The 19,489-nt window shown below is 42.8% G+C and overlaps 1 protein-coding gene across 1 annotated transcript; it reads right to left on the bottom strand.

Moving 5' to 3' along the window:
• Positions 1–32: 32 nt before the first annotated feature.
• On the bottom strand, positions 33–19,489 carry timm13 (translocase of inner mitochondrial membrane 13 homolog (yeast)). The gene is made up of 3 exons (XM_078555809.1): positions 19,283–19,489; positions 7,049–7,117; positions 33–1,990 (listed from the first exon to the last, which is right to left on the bottom strand). Exons 1-3 carry the CDS (start codon positions 19,391–19,393, stop codon positions 1,892–1,894), a joined length of 279 nt encoding a protein of 92 aa, XP_078411935.1. The 5' UTR covers positions 19,394–19,489; the 3' UTR covers positions 33–1,891.

The raw sequence follows: 19,489 nt of genomic DNA, 5'->3' as shown, positions 1-19,489 counted from the left end.
TGAGTTTGTTTTTTGGTACAAGTTTGGTCACATTATTTATGTCAGGCACACACACTTTATTAAATCACAATAAGCACATTCTGATCAGATAAAATTACTCTGGAAAATAACAAATTATTCTGTTCCCGAGGTTCCTCTATTTCTGGAATATTATTCTAAATCTATATCCAGGATCAAAATGGTAACTGTAAAACCTGAATAATTTAAATTCACCCAGATGATTCGGATCCACTGTCAGTGTGAAAGTTAACAGAAACCTGTTGCACAAACCTTGCAAATTTTCACACACAGCTTATCACACACACACTAGAGCTTTCACACTTCCACACTAACAGCACAAAACACACATTCTTACAATAAATCTGCCACGGTAACATCACAGATTATGCAATTACACACGCACAGTTTACACACTCATATCACAGAAATTGCACACTCGCAGTACAAAGTTCACAGCATCAGAATCCACACTACACTACCACCCGCACAGAAACCTGGTGAAGGACATAAGAACTCAATGTCATCCTTCAGAAACCATGAGGCTTCTTCAGGAGGGAGGTGTGGTGTCCAGGTTGATGGGACTCTGATGTCAATGCACATAGTAGTTCAAGATTTCTCATCACGAGTGGTATTCAGGATGTCCCTACTTGGTTAGTGATGCTCAACAAGGAACACAACAAATTATGACCGGTTTATGTTAAAAATGCAAAGATTGGTACCAGACCTGAATTATATCACTGCTGTGTCCACAAGGGCTGTTTGAGAAGGCTGATGATCAAGGTCTAACTACAGATGTAATAGGAAGTCTTTCAATCAGTGAGTTTCATTTTCCTAAAACTTTCATTGAGCTTAAAATTAATTTATAAAAATAAAGTCATCGTAGAAGTTAAAATGTTTTGAAATGTTACATCCCGACAATGATTCATTTAAAAAGTTGACCATTCATTACAACTCATCAAATAAACTGTGATCTCATTAGATCAGTTAAATATTTAGACCGTCTCTGTAATAATCTGCTTATTTGAAGTCCTTTAATGTAATTATATTAATAATACTTTGAGGTATTTGATAATCCTTGCATGTAATAATATTGCAGTTATAAAATATACACTGACACCAAGCAAATCAAAGTCATTCTTCTAAAATCTGCATTTTTGTTTCAATTCCTTTCCAATTTGCTCCCCATCTCTCCAAGATATTGACTTATTAAGTACAGGTTCCAGCCATTCCATTACTTCACCCAAGTGTCCATTTTTCTATGAGTTCAGACAGTAAATACTGGCAAGATAACTGACTGCAAGAATATGACAGCAGAGCTTGATCCTGTGCTTAATGGCGTCCACAAAGGTCAATGGATAGAGAACATAAACCAGGTGCTTGGCAGGTTTTTCCTTTCCCTTATGCACGTTTGCTGAAGCCAATTATAGCAACTGCTCTTGGTATTAACAGACTCAGAATGGGATCTTCTATTCTATATGCCTTAGGGCAACACTTGGTAGTGGATCCACCCAACAAACCATCAGGGTGCCTTCCTGATGTACTTATTCAGAAAGAACATGATTATAAAGCAGCCTGGGTTTTTCTGTAACATTAACGTGCTGCATAAGTGAAAGTTGTCATATACAGCTAAAATATTTTCTAAGCATAATCAGGTTGTTCAGGTAGGATAGAAGGATAAAGAAAATTATATTCAATATAATGTACTTTTATTATAGTCATAATTAAGTCCACAGAATACAGGTCGACACAATTGTTTTAGAACCTAGGCAGGTTAGCAACTTTTCTGAAATATATGCAGCACTTTGTGTTATACATCCCTCCCTTGCTTGAGTTCTTCTCTCTCTCCCAGATTGGATGAGTGCAGTTCAAGCCTTGTTCGTTTGCTCAGCAGTTACATTTGTGCACGCTCTCGCTGTAGTCTGGAGTTGTATGTTCGTGATACTGTATTCCAGGCATCCATGTATCGATCCATACACATAGCTATACATTTCTGAAAGATATGGTTAAAACAGAGTAGGGTGTGAATCTAATTCAATACCAAGGGGTTGGTGGGAGGCTCTGATTTTACATGCAGGGACATGAGGCTATCATTCCACACACATGATCCTATTTCCCACTAGCCCACTCTGGTGCTGTTAGGTATGTGGTATGTACCAGAAGGATTGCATTATAAACTGAAAGAGCCATGGCACAACGACCTAACCCTACCATTGTAGTATTTAATGCGGCAGGAAAATTACATTTTCAACAAAATGTCTGTCATGCAAATTTAATGAACGGTCATCATACTTTCCTATGAAAAGCAGGAGTCCATGGAATAAAAATTATTCCTCCAGACTTCCCTTCTATTTAAATGAAAGACTGTAACCAGAGGTAGGAGTATAAGTGATGTTATTATAAGCTGAGTATTGGGATGAAAATTGCAGGGGTTTTCACATTTTCACTCCTAAGGTCAGGAAGCAAAAGGTACCAAATGAATAAGTCTCAGTAAATACTTCCAGTTTTGAGGTGAGTATAGAACTGAGTGATATGTTATGTTACGGACCGTGATGGGAGTAGTGGGTAGTTAAATCTAGCCCAACTTCTCCACAGGATGCAACAATAGTTTAAATGTTTAATTCACCCACAAAACTGGCCAATTGTTACCCTTTAATACTATTATTCCCAGCATAAAAAGACTCCAACCATGCTTCTTTCAGTAAACACAAAAAAACTATTGATTTATCATAAAAACAAGTTACTTTTTAAAAAACAAGTTAATAAACTGGTTAACATACAAGTTGTAGTTTAGAAGTGTAATGATTTTTCTTTTTTAAAAAAAGATATTTAAATCCCCATATGCTCATACACAAACACAAAACAGTACAAAACAAATACAGTCCTCTGCAGAGGCTGGAGGATGGTAACATTTCTCTTAAAAGGATAAAATTCGAAGAAAACTCAATACTGTTAACCTAACAGAATTCTGGTCACAATAGATCTAGAAATTCCTTCAGACGGATTTTTTGATGAAACTGTCCTTTATGACTCTCACTTATCACAACTTTGCAGACTTTCAAAATAAAACAGACGAGTTATCCTGATGAGACATTTCTGTGGAAAGTTTAACACAAAGGTGGGCCAGAGAGCGGGAAAGATAAAATCTTTTTCTTGCAGCTTGCTTCTAAGGCACCCACACAAGAGTTTTTTAAAAAACAAAGATGTTCAAAGAATACTTCTCATTAGGCTAGGTGTTTTTAACCAATCAGCAAGAGCCTTTAGCCTGGCAACAGCAGTACTTCATTAACTTAGATACAAAGTATCTCTTCTCTCAGCAGTGTTCCTTGCTGGTCGGCTATCTTGACCCATGGTTTCTTACCAAACGGCATATTTACAGCCTCGAATTAATATTGCAAACCTTTAAAAATGACTCAGGAGGAAGAATGTCCAAATGTCGTGAGCCTTTGGAACTCCAATCCTTAAAAGGCAGTGGAAGCAGAGTCTTTAAATGTTTTCAAGGCAGAGGTAGATAGGTTCTTGATAAACAATGGGATGAAAGATTACCGGAGGTAGGCGGGAGGTTACATCAGATCAACCATGATCTTATTGAATGGCGGAGCAGGCTCAAAGGGCCGAGTGGTCTACTCCTGCTCCTGATTCGTATGTCTATATGTATACGTTCATATGTGAATTACTCACATAGCGCTGCAGTTTGTTTGTTTTGAGTATTACAGAGCAGAGTCTATGGATTCGAATCAGGGATATGGAGACAACATTTGTGTCGTAATATCAAATAGCAACATGAATATCACAACATGAAGCAGCTCTGCCACTGATCGATGTAATAGGGACTTTAAATGTTTTCCTAATATCTTCCAGTGGCAGTATTTCCAGGAAGCAGAGGACATAGCTTGAAAGTATTGGCAACAGAGTCAGAGATGAAATAAGGAGAACAGTTTTGAATGCTATGATCTGCAATACACTTCCTGAAAGGGTGATGGAAGCACCTTCAGTAATAAGTTTCAAAAGTGAACTGGATAAATATTTGAAGCAGAGAAAATTGCAAGGCTATTGGCACGGGGCGGGGGGTGGGGTGGAGGGGGGGCGGCGAAGAGCAGGCAGTGAACAGAATAAGAACATAAGAGATAGGGGGAGTCGTAGGTCATGTGGCACCTTTGAGCCTGCTCTGCCATTAAACATGATCATGGCTGATCCTCGTCCTCAATTCCACTTTCCTGACCAATCTCCAATTGCCTTAAGAATCCAAACATCTACCAATCTCAGCCTAGAGCATACTCGATGACTGAGCATCCACAGTCCCCTGGAGTAAAGAATTTCAAAGTTTAACAATCCTTCAAGTGAAAAGAATTCCTCTGCATCTCAGTCCTAAATGGCTGACCCCTCACCATGAATATGCCCTTTAGTTCTAGACTCTCCAGCCAGGTGAATCAGCCTCTCAGCATCTATCACGCCATGCCCTCTCAAAAATCTTATATGTTTCAATTAGATTACCTCTCATTCTTCTAAACTCCAGAGTTTAGGCCATATAATACTCAGCCGTTTCTCACAGGATAACCCTCTCATTCCAAGAATTAATCTAGTGAACCTCCACTGTACTCCCTCTAAGGCAAGTATTTCCCTCCTTAGATAGAGGCCAAAACCACACACAGTACTACAGGCATTGTATCATCAAAGCCCTATATAATTTCAACAAGACTTCCTTACTCTTGTACTCCAAAGCCCTTGCAATAAAGGCCAGCACACCATTTGACTTCCTAATAGCTTGCTGTACTTGCATATTGACTTCTAGCATTTTGCTGACATCCAAATCCCTCTAATCACGAACATTTAACAGCTTCTTAGCATTTAAAAAATATTCTATTCTTCTATTCATCGCACCAAGGTGAACAACCTAATTTCCCCGCATTATACCCAACTGCCACCTTTTAGCCCAAACACTTAACCTATCTCTATCTCTTTGCAGACTTTTCGTTTGCTCCCCACAGCTTACTTTCCCACCACTAATACAAATCCAACACAAGAGATCATAATCCCTGTCTCCATTTTATTTCCTTTTTCTTTGCTTTTTTTTTCTCTCTCATTTCTCTCTTTCCTTTTATTTTGCTTTTGGACAGCAACTATCCATAATCCTGCCATTCACACCTCCTCTATTCACCCGATGGGTTCAGAGGTGAGTGGGGAGCATGGAATTGCACGGACGGGATTCCATCCAGATTCCTGCCGCCCGTCCTCACAGTGATTTTACGCCTCAGGCGGAAGCCTGCTCTTGTCCCAATTAAGCCACTTAATTTTCTGCCCAGCCTCAATCCTTAGGCTGATGGGAAGATGACAACTCGAGGGGTGGTGGGGGAGAGAGCACGGGGGGCTGGTGGGGAACCCATAAATGAAGACAGTTAGACCTCGGGCGGGAAAGGCGGGGGATGCTCCATCAAAAGCCCCCTTATAACTGGGGGCATGCACCCCTTAAGGACCGGTGACCTCTAGACCTCCCTCCGCCCCCAGTCTATTCCAGAGACCCGAATTGTCCCTCCTTACGACCCCCCCAAGCCTTCCCTACCCTCCCACCCGGACACCTGACACCTTTTTTTACGGTTCCTGGGACTGAGACTCAGGCAGCTTTGCGCAGTGCCTCTTCTGGCCACTGCAGCGCTGTTCCTGGAGGGACTGGACAGCTGCCGGTCAATTTGATTGGCCGGCAGCTCTCCAAGGCAGGGCTTCCACCTGAGTGAGGGGTGGAAGACTGCCTTAGGCCAATCAATGCTCGTTAGAGCAAAAAATGGCATTGGAGCTGAGGGAGTCAGCGGGGATGTGTTCCCCACCGACTCCCAGCCATCCTAAAAATTCAGGCCCCTGTTTATTTACATGACCCTTCCCCACTCCCTTTGGCTTTGCGCCATGAACACTTTTGTCATTTAAACTCTCTTGCCCTCCTCTCTCAGACCTTGCCTTTTGTTTTTCCCCACCATCCATCTTTTCACTTCCTCAAAATCTATTGTATTTTTAACTTTTCCCAGCTCTGATTGAAGGTCACAGTCCTGAAACATTAACTCTGTTTATCTCTCCGCAGAAGCTACCAGATCTGCTGAGTAATTCCAGCAATTTCTGTTTTTACTGACTTGCCCACCATCTTTATATCATCAGCAAACCTTTGGATTCATTACATTCAGTCCATTCATCTAAGTCATTAATATAGATTGTAAATAACCGAGGCCAGCACTGGACTTTGCGGCACGCCATTAGTAACAGTCTACCAATATAAAAATGACCTGTTTATTCCTATTCTGTTTTCTGTCCTTTAATCAATCCATTATCCATCTTGATGTTATCCTAACTCCATCGAGCCCTTATTTTGTGCAATAACTTTTCTTGGGCCTTATCAGATATCTTTTGAAAATCCCAAGACACTATACATCCACTGGTTCCCCACTATATATCCTACTAATTACGTCCTCAAAAAACTCCCTACTAGAATTGTCATCATTTCCCTTTCATACATCTATGTTGAATCTGCTTAATTATGATTTAAGTGTCCTGTTATCATTTCCTTAATAATGATTTTCAGCATTTCTTCAATGACTGACTGGCCTGTAGTGCCCCATTTTCTCTCTCTCTCTTTTCTAGAATAGTGGACATTAGTAGGCATCCTGAACATTTACTACCTTCCAATCCATGGGGACAGTTCTAGAATTAATGGAATTTTGGAAGATCATAACCAGTGTATCTACTATCTCTGCAGTTGCCTCTTTTAGAACCCTAGGATGTGGGCCGTTTGATCCAGGTAATTTGTCTGCTTTAGTTCTGTTAATTTCTCCAGTACTTGTCTTGGCTAATATTAATTATTTTGAGTTAATCACTCTTGGTTTCCCAGTATTTTTTTTTTTAATATGTCTTCTTTTTGTGCTGTAAGACTCTAATTCTATATAGTTATCAGGAAAGCATCAGATCTTACTTTCATTTCCCATTTCACTTTTAAATGTAACTGAAAGATTTCAAATTCAAGAGGTTGTCTATTGTAGAATATTTCTTGACACAAAGCAGAAGCTGTTACCTGTTCAGAGTTGTCCAGCGAACTTCCTGGTTTGCCAATACACTTCCTGAAACATTTATCAGTCATTCTCTGAAATAACACAAAACATAACATTCTTACTCTGTATCCCAATTCCAGAGTGAAGTAAATGTACTTTTAATATTTTGTCTAGATACAGTCCCCAGATAGGGGGAATTGGTTTGAGCATCATGCCAGGCTCAAGACCTGAGGGAGTAGGATCAGCGGCTGGACTGCACACAAAATACAAGTACTGGATGGGTCAGGAGATTTACCAAAAAGCTGCAACCCCTTTCAGCTTTTCCTCTCTGTAACTAATGCTTGTGATTCCTCAAGATTCGCTGAAATTTATCCAGTTACTGATCTTACAGATAGCAACCTTTAAAAGCAGATTGAAAAACCTAGGATATCTTGGATTTTATTCAGTTTTTAATTGTACCAGAAGAAAATCTTCAGGTCCCCACCACAAACTCCCCTCTCTTCCCACTGATTCTTTCTCTACCCATAGCCACTGTACCAGATTCAACCAGGCGTTCACAATCTTGATGTCCTGTTTGACAAAGAGTTTAAATGCAGATTCTATTCCCACCCACCATGAAAACTACTTTTCTCCACCTTTACAACACTCACCCGCCTTTATCTCTATCTCCTTTCCACTGAAATCTGCATACAGTCCTTCAACTCCAAACTTGACTACCCAAGTGCTTTCCTTACTGGCCTCCCTTCTTGCTGAACTCCAATATATGCATCTTTGCCTGCACACATCCTGTCCTGGACTAAATCCCACTTGCTGATCGCCCCATCCTTGCTAAGCATTAGCCCCCGACCCCAATATACTAAACTTAAAATTTTCAGTCTTTCCATCTCTCCACAGCCTTGCCAGAGAATACCCGACTTCTGCAATCTCCTGCAAGGCATATATCCAACCCAGTTTGTTTCTCTAACTCTGGCCTTTCGTCGAGCCCCTCTCCCTTGTTATGAAAACGTGCTTATATCAAGTATTGATTTTTAATCCATTGACTGAAAACATGAAATTGGACTTTTAAAAGATGGACTTTGTTGAAGATGGCCAATTCTAATTTACATTTCTACACATTCCACATTCCAACCGTATTGAGAGCAGACAGCAAGCCTGAGAAACCCATCACAGACAATGACACCCCTGAGGTTTGTGAACGACCTTCGTTCCTGCTGTATCAACAATATATCTTTGGAAGCCACCTACATTATTCAACAGCTGAAGACGAACCAAAGGTTGATTGCTTGGACAAAAATACCTTGATTTTTAAGATAGCTCTCCAGGTGAGCCAATCAAGTTATAATTGGAATATACAATTATGTTTGAATTACTGGCAGTTGGAGAGAGATCACATGGCCGGCCCAAGTCCTTTATGTGGTTTAAGCATGTCGTTCTGAGTAGAACTGGACTTGCAGCTGAGCTACATGGAGCTCTTGCTTTCTCATTTTCTCTCTCCACCCAACTACAAGCGTGGACCCTGTCAATTAATTTGACTTTATCTAAATTCTGCAGTAGACAGAGACTTTAAAGAAAGAAATCAACTCCAGGAGAACACTCCAGTGTCAGTCTTTAAATCTAACCGTCAAGGCTATCAAATTCAGCATGCAGCTAGCCGAGTCACCAAATTATGAACTGTATACTCTTTTGCACTTTTTATGGACTATAAATTTGGCCAATCTATCCTCCCCTACTCCATAATCTGTATTTGTGTGTGTGAACTTCGAGTGTGTCTTTGCATGTATGTGGAAGTTGTAGCGTATTATTTTATTCAGGTTGGTTTAAGTATAAAAAAACTAACCTCCTTCTTTGTTAACTCAAGGAAACTTGTCCAACTGGTTCTTTTATGATCAGTGTGTAATACTCACTTGTCATAACAAAGGTTATACTTACCAATTCTAAGTGAGGAGGGGTGAACTGGCTCCCCTCTATTCAACCTCCTTGGTTGGTCACAACAAAGGTTTAAGTTTATTTTTCATGAGGATATGCCCTTTTCCAAAATCAGAATGCATTTAACTTTTATGCAGTAAACAATAACGAGCCAAACAAGGTTTTCTTTAACTCAAGGAAAAGTAAATTTATTAACCACTAAACCCGAAAAGAAAAATAATAAAAATGCAATGTCACACTCACATACACACTTCCCTTATCTCTGTTAAGGGAAGTTAGAGTCCAAAAGTCTGTCACGCTCAAGTGACGAGAGGGAGAAGAGGGGAACCATTTGACCCCTCCTCACCTGGTCGAACAATCTCACTATTGGTGCCAGAGGCATCATTGACCCGGGTCAGATGTCTGGAGTTCTCTCTTAATCTCGCCACCCTCTGTTCCCTTCTCAATCTTCTCTAATCAAAAAGCTTCTCATAATCCATCATTTTGATCAAGTTTTTGGTCACTTCTTCTAACCTCTCCCTTACTGGTTCATCATTCATCATTCTTACTCATTGGAGTTTAGAAAAATGAGAGGCGACCTTATTGAAACATAAAAGATTCTTAGGGGGCTAGACAGGGTAAATGCCAAGAGGTTTTTTTCCCCTTGTGGGAGAGTCTAGGACCAGAGAGCATAGTCTCAAAGTAAGGGGTCACCCATTTAAGACAGAGATGAGGAGAAATTTCTTCTCTTGGAAAGTAGTTAATCTGTGGAATTCTTTACTGCAGAGGGCTGTAGAGACTGTGTCGTTAAGTATATTCAGGTCTGAGATAGACAGATTTTTAATCAGTAAGGGAATCAAGGGTTAAGGGGAAAAGGCAGGAAAGTGGAGTTGAGGATTATCAGATCAGCCATGATCTCATTGAATGGTGGAGCAGACTCGATGGGCCAAATGGCCTACTTCTGCTCCTACATCTTATGGTCTTATGTCAGTTTGTGAAGTGCCTCAGGACAGACAATCTGTTCAAAATACCATATACAATAAACTGATGATTTGAATTCCAGGGGATCCACCCACAAATTTGTGTTAAGCGGAGCTTTATGATAGTTGAGGAGGCCCCAATCCCACACGAATGTGACTCTGTGTAACCCGATATGCCTACAAACATGGTCTGTGTCAAAACAACAGATGCAAATGCCAAATGAAAACACAGTAAAGCAGTAAATGTGTGAAAAAAGTCTTTATTCAATTTGTTTACATCTTACAATGGCCTGACCGGCCTGACCTTGTAAAAGGTCAGAGCTCTGCATTGAAAAGTGTCAGAGGAGTTAGTTCTGGAAAAATGACATAATCTTCTCTGATTTGTACGCCATCTTCAGCCATACATGATATAGTTCACCGTGTCATCAATGCAATCAAACACACTTTCATGTTGTAGTGCGAAATACCGGAACATCTCTATAGCCTTTGAAGCATCAGCTAGGGAAACAGGAGGCGGGCAGGCATTCATCAGACTCTTCAGGGACATCAAGCTCCTTTGTTGAAGAATGTACTGCATCTATGATTCCATCATCTGTCAGTTCTGTTGTGCACAGTACAGCATCATCCACCTCCATGTAAGTTTCCATGGTTATCTCTGCTGGAATTTCCATGGCGGCCTCCCACAGGTGAGTGAAAAGTGCCTCGTCATCAAGTTGATTGGCCTCACTCTGCTCCTCTTTGTTCTCGATGTCTTGTGACAGTCGTAATCTATCTGAACCCAGCATGTTGGAAGCAGTTGGCAATTGTGGTTTCCATTACCATCTTCCACGCCTTCTTTATCACGAACAAGGCTTCAGTTGGATTGTACTCCTGCTTCTTTTCAATGGCCTCAATAACCTGAGAGATCAGCTGCCTCGGTAGCGGGTTTCCAGGTTCCTAATCAACCCCGATCAATTGGCTGGAGTTTGGCCGTGGTGTTCGGAGACAAGAACTTCAACTTGACACTCTTGATCCTGCAATGTCGAGATGTGTGGGGCAGTCGTCTGTAATTATGACAATCTTTTTTTCCACTTTCTTGATCCATGTCCCAAAAATGCTGGTGGTCATTCAGGCTTTTTGTTAACCTTGTACAGCTTGGGTAGTGTCTTGACATTTGTGATGCAACGTGCCTTCTTGGACTCTCCCATCACAAGTGGCAGCCTTTCAGTGCCATCCATGTTGTCAAAGGTCATAACAGTGACACATTCCTTGCTCCACTTTCCACCTTTACATGTTTCACCTTAAAGCAAAGAGCAGTCTGGCAAAAGCCGGTAAAACAGTCCGATTTCATCCACTTCAAAAACGTCTCGTGGCGCATACTCACCCAAGACATGGGCTGGATCATTTTGTAGTCAATCATGTGTCATTGCTGCTGTGACTGCTGCATCCCCAACATTTGCCACAAGGAAGACAATGCCATGCCTTCTCTTGAATTGGTCTGGCCACCCATCACTGCAGGTGAACTCTAAGTGGTCCAGCTTCTTTGCCAGGGTGACTCCCCTTTCCTGCAGGATTGGACTGGAGAGGGGAATGTTCTCTGCTTGGACTGCCTTGAACCATGTTGGCAGAGCGTCCTCAACCTTGGGACAGGCAGCCATTCTCATCCTCCCACACCCACTTAACACCCCACAGGGAATCAGTGGATCGTGATCAGGAGCAGGAACCATAGCCGATTTGTTGTTCCCTAATCCAGGGCCACTGAGATCCACATTCAGTGTCTAAACCCTCATTATGCTGGCTTATTTTGGCTGCCTCAAAGATCTGATAACAGACTTAATAGTGTAGCCATAATTCGTGCATGAAAATATTATACATGCTCTAGCCCCTAGCTTACATCCTTCCCTCGTTTTTCTTCTGTCTGCCCATATCCAAACTCATCCTGTCCACTTCATTTCATGCACCCCCCCCCCACCCCCACCAACCAATGTTTGATAGCTGGTATTGCTAATGGTTCTCTTCCTTCAGATAATGTACAACTCTTTTTCAAATCTACTGTCATCACCCCTCTCCGCAAAACACCAACCTATGAAAGTTCCATCCTTGCAAACTCCAACCCCTCCAAAGTCCCTGAACATGTTGTCACCGCCCATGCCCAGTTCCCCCAGAACTCCAAGTCTGTGTGCTGCCTAAGTGCTGAGATGGCTCCTTTCAAACTCACAGAAGACATCCCATGTGACTGTGGCAAAGATGAACCATCCCTCCTCATCCTTCTTGATCTGTCTGCAGACTTTGACAAGGCTGACCACACCATCCTCCTCCAAGGCCTCCCTTCCACAATTGTCCAGCTGGGTGGGACTGCATACACCTGGTTCATTCTTATCTACTCACACGAGAGAGTCACCTGCAATAGCTTCTCATCCCTTTGACACTGAGGTATGCTGTGCAATGAATGTACGATTAACACCAGAACTAAACTTTAATTTGATCTTAAACAAAATTTAAATGAAACTTAAATTACAGTCCATGTCTTGTGCCATTTAAGAAGCGGACACTTGCTATCTTTTAATTCTTAAAGGTAATGGGAAGAGTCAGCATGGTTTTATGAAAGGAAAATCATGTTAACCAATTTATTAGTTTTTTTTTGAAAGAGCAACATGCGCTGTCAATAAACATGCGCTGCCTGTAGGTGTGCTGTACTTAGATTTCCAGAAAGCATTTGATAAGGTGCCACATCAAAGGTTATTGTGGAAAATAACTCTTCAGAGAGTGGTCTTGCCCTGCTGCAGCAGTAGAGGCTACAAGGGAAAGGAATGACTGGTAAGTAGTGGGTAAGGTCGGGTAATTATTTACTACTTTTATCGCTTATAGTTTAAGGTCTTTTTGTGGTTTATAGTTTGTATATTCTATAGTAACAAGGATCAGTAAAGAAGGGTCCTAGAGTAACTGATTTAAAAGGTTTAATTTAAAGGGACAAGCCATGGCAGGAGAGCTCAAAGCCGTGGTGTGCTCCTCGTGCTCCATGTGGGAAGCCGGGGACATTTCCAGTGCCCGGGACCAGCATGTGTGCAGGAAGTGTGTCCAGCTGCAGCTCCTGGAAGCTCGGGTTTCAGAGCTGGAACAGCGGCTGGGGACACTGTGGAGCATCCGAGAGTCTGAAAGCATCGTGGATAGCACGTTTAGAGAGGTGGTCACACCACAGATGAAGGGACTTGAGGAAGGAAGGGAATGGGTGACCATCAGGCAGTCCAAGAGAAACAGGCAGGTAGCTCAGGAGTCCCCTGGGGTTCCACTCGCAAATCGGTATTCCATTTTGGAGGCTGATGAGGGCGTTGGTTCCTCCAGGGAGTGCAGACAGAGCCAAGCTTCTGCACCACAAGCAGCCTGTCTGTACAGGAGGGGAGAAAGGGAAGAAGAGCAATAGTAATAGGGGATTCTATAGTCAGGGGAACAGATAGGTGCTACTGTGACCGTCAACGTGACTCCAAGATGGTATGTTGCTCCCCTGATGCCAGGGTCCAGGATGTCACTGAATGGCTACAGGGCGTCCTGAAGGGGGAGCGCGCTAAGGCAGAGGTCATGGTACATGTTGGTACCAATGACAAAGGGGGAAAGAGGGATGAGGTCTTGCATCAAGAATTCAGGGAGTTAGGCAGTAGGCTAAAAAGCAAGACCTCTCTGGGTTATCTCTGGATTACTCCCAGTGCCACGTGCTAGTGAGCTCAGAAATAGGAAAAGAGCACAGATGAATACGTGGCTTAAGAGTTGGTGCAAGTGGGAGGGTTTTAGATTCCTGGATCGCTGGAACCGTTTCTGGGGAAGGTGGGACCTGTACAAGCGGGACGGTCTACATCTGAACCAGAGCGGGACTAACATCCTTGCAGGCGGGTTTGCAAGTGCTGTTGGGAGGATTTTAAACTAATTTGGCAGGGGGAGGGGAAACAGAATGTTAGCAGAATAGGGACACATCACAATACAGTAAAACAATCAAGTCAGAGGGAGTACAGCTGCATTAAGTTTCAAGGGAGTAAGGCAAGGCTGGATGGCCACTACTTTAATGCCAGGAGTATTACAGGTAAAACGGATGAATTAAGGGTGAGGATTGACATGTGGAATTGTAATATAGTAGTCATCACTGAGACGTGGTTGAGGGAGGGGCAGGATTGGCAGCTCAACATTCCGGGATATAGAATCTTCAGGCGAGACAGGGGAGGGGGTAAAGGAGGAGAAGGCATTGCATTATTAGTCAAGGAGTCAGTTACTGCAGTAAGGAGAGATGATATCTTGGAGGGAGCATCGAATGAAGCTTTGTGGGTAGAGTTTAAGAATGAAAAAGAGGCAGCCACATTGTTAGGTGTTTATTATAGACCCCCAGATAGTCAGCGGGAAATTGAGGAGCAAATACGTGCACAATTTGCAGAGGTGTGTAAAAACTATAACAATAGGTTAATTATATTAGGTGATTTCAACTTTCCCGACATTAATTGGGATAGACATAGTGTTAAGGGCTTGGATGGAGTGGATTTCTTGAAATGTCAATATGTAGAGGGTCCAACAAGGGACGGCGCAGTGCTGGACCTAATTCTGGGGAATGAAGCCGGACAGGTGGCTGAGGTGATGGTCGGGGAACATTTTAGTGAAAGCGACCACAACATGGTACAGTTTAAGTTTGTTATGGACAAAGAAATAGACAAGTTGCAAAAAAGTGTTTTGGATTGGGGGAGAGTGGATTTTAGTCAAATAAGGCAGGATCTGGCCAAGGTAGACTGGGAACAGCTTCTTGTGGGGAAATCTACAGAGAAGCAGAGGGGGCGTTCAAAAAGGAAATGGGGAGGGTACAGGCTCAACATGTTTCCTCTAGGGTGATAGGAAGGAGTAACAAGCCCAGAGAACCACGGATGACCAAAGATATTCAGGTTACGATGAGAAGGAAAAGAGAGCCTTTTAGCAGGTAGAAGGGAAGCAAATCAGCAGAGGCATTAGTGGAGTATAGAAAGTGCAGGGTAGAGCTTAAGAAAGCAGTTAGGAGAGCTAAGAAGGGATATGAGAAAGCTCTGGCTGGTAAAAGTAGGGAAAATCCCAAGATATTCTATAAGTATATCAATGGGAAGAGGATAACCAGGGAAAGAGTAAGGCCCATAAGGGACCAAGGGGGCAATCTATGGGTGGAGCCAGAGGACATTGCTAGAGTGCTGAATGAATATTTCACATCTGTCTTCACCCAAGAGAATAAGGATGAAGGTATCGAACTTGGGTAGAGAGACTGTGAGGTTCTTGAGCAAATTGATATAGGGAGTGACAAGGTATTGGAGGTGTTGGCAGGCTTAAAAGTGGACAAATCTCCAGGTCCAGATGATTTGTGTCCCAGACTGCTGAGGGAGGCAAGGGAGGGGATCGCAGGGGCTCTGACCCAAATTTTTAATTCCTCTCTGGCCACGAGGGAGGTGCCAGAGGACTGGAGAACAGCTAATGTGGTTCCGCTATTTAAGAAGGGTCGTAGAGATAAGCCAGGGAAGTACAGGCCAGTGAGTCTCACATCAGTGGTAGGGAAACTATTGGAGAAAATTTTGAAGGAGAGAATCTATCTCCACTTGGAGAGGCAAGGTTTCATCAGGGATAGTCAGCATGGCTTTGTCAGAGGGAGATCATGCCTAACAAATTTGATTGAATTTTTTGAGGAGGTGACCAGGTGTGTAGATGAGGGTAGTGCAGTTGATGTAGTTTATATGGATTTCAGCAAAGCCTTTGACAAGGTCCCACATGGGAGATTATAAAGAAGGCAAATGCACATGAGATATAGGGTAATTTGATAAAGTGGATTCAAAATTGGCTTAGTTGTGGGAGACAGGGTGATGACAGAAGGATGCTTTAGTGACTGGAAGCCAGTGTCCAGTGGCATACCACAGGGATCTGTGCTCGGTCCCCTATTATTTGTCATTTATATAAATGACATAGATGACTATGTAGAGGGGTAGGACTAGTAAGTTTGCGGATGACACAAAGATTGGCCGGGTGGCTAACAGTGAGGTTTAGTGTCTTGGGCTACAGGAAGCTATAGATGGGATGGTCAAATGGCCAGATAAGTGGCAGATGGAATTTAACCCTGAAAAGTGTGAGGTGATACACTTTGGAAGGAGTAATTTGACAAGGACGTATTCAATTAACGGCATGACACTAGGAAGTTCTGAGGAACAAAGGGACCTTGGCATGTGTCCACAGATCTCTGAAAGTGGAGGGGCATGTTAGTGGGGTGGTGAAAAAGGCATATGGGACACTTGCCTTTATCATTCGAGGCATAGATTACAAAAGTAGGGAGGTCATGTTGGAGTTGTATAGAACCTTGGTGAGGCCACAGCTGGAGTAGTGTGTGCAGTTCTGGTCGCCACATTATAGGAAGGATGTGATTGCACTGGAGGGGGTGCAGAGGAGATTCACCAGGATGTTGCCTGGGATGAAACATTTAGGTTATGAAGAGAGATTGGATAGACTTGGGTTGTTTTCGTTAGAGCAGAGAAGACTGAGGGGCGACCTGATCAAGATGTGCAAGATTATGAGGGGCATGGACAGGGTAGATAGGGAGCAGCTGTTCCCCTTAGTTGAAGGGTCAGTCACAAGGGGACATAATTTTAAGGTGAGGGGCAGGAGGTTTAGGGGGGGATGTGAGGAAAAACCTTTTTACTCCGAGGGTGGTGACGGTCTAGAATGCGCTGCCTGGGAGGGTGGTGGAGGCGGGTTGCCTCACATCCTTTAAAAAGTACCTGGATGAGCACTTGACACATCATAACATTCAAGGCTATGGGCCAAGTGCTGGTAAATGGGGTTAGGTAGGTAGGTCAGGTGTTTCTCATGTGTCGGTGCAGACTTGATGAGCCGAGGGGCCTCTTCTGCACTGTGAGATTCTGTGAAAAGCTCATAATGTAAGGAGTAACATACTAGCCTGGATAGAAGATTGGTTGGCTGGCAGAAAACAGAGAGTATGCATAAATGAGTCTTTGTCTGATTGGCAGGATGAGACTAGTGGGGTCCCACAGGGGTCTGTGCTGGGGCCTCAACTTTTTACAATTTACATCATTGACTTAGATGAAGGTAGCAAATGCATGGTAGTAAATTTGCAGATGACACAAAGATCGGTAGGAAAGTATGTTGTGAAGAAGACACAAGGAGGTTGCAGGCGGATTTGGATAAGTTGAGTAAGTGGGCAAAGATCTGACAGATGGAATATTATGTGGGAAAACGTGAAGTTGTTCACTTTGGCAGGAAGAATAAAAAAAGCAGAGTATTACTTAAACAGAGAACGACTGCAGAATTCTGAGGTGCAGAGGGATCTAGGTGTTTTCATGCATGAGTCAAAAGGTTATCATGCAGGTACAGCATGTAATCAAGAATGCTAATGGATACTATCCTTTATTGAGAGGAATTGAACATAAAAGTAAGGACAACAGCAAAATACTGCAGATGCTGGAAATCTGAAACAAAAACAAAAAATGCTGGAAAAACTCAGCAGGTCTAACAGCATCTGTGAAGAGAAAAAAAAACGTTTTTTTCAGAGTTAACGTTTCGAGTCCTTATGGCTCTTTTTCAGAGCTAAAGAGAAGTAAAAATGTAATGAAATTTATACTGCTTAAGGGGGTGGAACAGGTGAAGCTGGATAGAAGGCCAGTGATAGGTGGAGGCAAAGGAGAGATTGGCAGAGATGTCATGGACAAAAAGACAAAGTGGTGTCAAAAGGACTCGAAACATTAACTCTTGTGTTTTTTCTCTCCACAGATGCTGTTAAACGCTGAGTTTTTCCAACATTTTCTGTTTTTATAAAAGTAAGGATATGTTTCAGTTATACAGGGCATTGGTGAGACCACATCTCGAATACTGTGTGCAGTTTTGGTCTCCTTATTCAAGGAAGGATGTAAATGCATTGGAGGTGGTTTAGAGGAGGTTTACTAGATTGAAACCTGGAACGAGCAGGTTGTCTTGAGAATAGGTTGAACAGGCTGGGCTTGTTTCCACTGGAGTTTGAGTGAGGGGTGACTTGATTGAAGTATATAAGATCCTGAATGGTCTTGACAAGGTGGACTTGGAAAGGATGTTTCCTCGTATGGGTGAGTCCAGAACTAAGGGGCACTGTTTTAAAATTAGGAGTTCCCTTATAGGACAGAGATGAGGAGAGATGAGGAGAGATTTTTCTGTGTCTCGAGGATCCATCCTCAGCCCCCTCCCAGTTCTCATCTGCATGCTGCCCCTCAGCAATATCATCTGAAAACTTTTCCATTTTCCATATATATGTTGATGACACCCAGCTCTACCTCATCACCACCTCTCTCAATCCCTTTACTGTCTCAAAATTGCATATCTGACATCCAGTACTGGATGAGCTGAAATTTCCTCCAACTAAATATTGGGAACATCAAAACACTATATTCGCTCCCCTCTACTCTGTTCACTAGCCACCAACTCCATCCTTCTTTTTAGCAACTGTTCACAACCTTGGTGATTCTTTGGAAGTGTTCTGAAGAAGAGTCATATTGGACTTGATATATTAACTCTGTTTTTCTCTCTACAGATGCTGCCAGACCTGAGTTTTCCCAGCACTTTCTGTTTTTAGTCTCATACTGCACCCCTGCCACAGCTCAGCCGCAGCCAAAATCTTCATCTAAACCTTTGTAACCTCTAGACTTGACTATTCCAACACACACCCGGGCTGGTCTCCCTTGTTCTACCTCTTTACGTTAATTAACCATGATAATACAGTTAACCATTAAAAGACACAAACTAACTTATGTCCATTAAAATTTTTTGTTTTAAGAAATCAAATTAAACTTCTGGTGTTAATTGTGTAAACATTGCCAGTCATGCCTTCAGCTGCCATGGCCCTGAGCTCTGGATTTCCCTCCGTAAATATCTCTGTCACTCTTTCCTCTTTTAAGACACTCCTCAAAACCCCTTCGACCCAGCTTTTTGTCATTTGAGTCAATGTCAGATTTTGTTAGGTACTCACATCTTTAAATAATAAAGCTTTATATCATAAAGTTGCATCACACATTGAAAGAAAATCAAGTGGATTCTTTCGGGACACTGGCTTTTTAAATGTTACATTCTTCAAAATGATTTTTTTCATCCCCGACCTACTCCCGATTGTTGGACTTATCAGTGTCCTTGTCCCCCCACGTGGGATCACCCTGTACAGCAGTGACCTTTGCCCTAATGAATGAGCTCTACGCATGACGTCGACACATCCCTCCAGCTCCCATCCCCACCGTGCTTCGATTGGATTAAACAGGAATCCATTGGTCGGCCAGCTCGTCAATCACACCTCGAAGACCTTTTTTCGAGGTTTCCTGGTGTCGGTTCCAGTGGGGAGCCCCGGTAACTGCTTCTGGATAACATTTATCAGCCACCAACCTGTAGGAGTTCCTGGGCGTTTGCCACGGCGATTTGCAATTTCACCTGCTCCATGATCATCCCCGAGTCCACCTTCCCTCCGGCCGGGCCTCCTGAGGAGAAATCGTCCATCCCGCCGAGGCCTGGGGAATCTTGCTGCAGTAACGGACCGGGCGCGAGCGTGCGCAGGGGGTTGGGATCATCGTGAGGCGGGGCCTACGCATGCGC

This window comes from Cetorhinus maximus, chromosome 13 (assembly GCF_964194155.1).
Source record: "Cetorhinus maximus chromosome 13, sCetMax3.hap1.1, whole genome shotgun sequence".
NCBI classification, from domain to species: domain Eukaryota; kingdom Metazoa; phylum Chordata; class Chondrichthyes; order Lamniformes; family Cetorhinidae; genus Cetorhinus; species Cetorhinus maximus.
The sequence above is the reverse complement of the archived record's forward strand: the minus strand, read 5'-3'. Positions and strand labels throughout refer to the sequence as shown.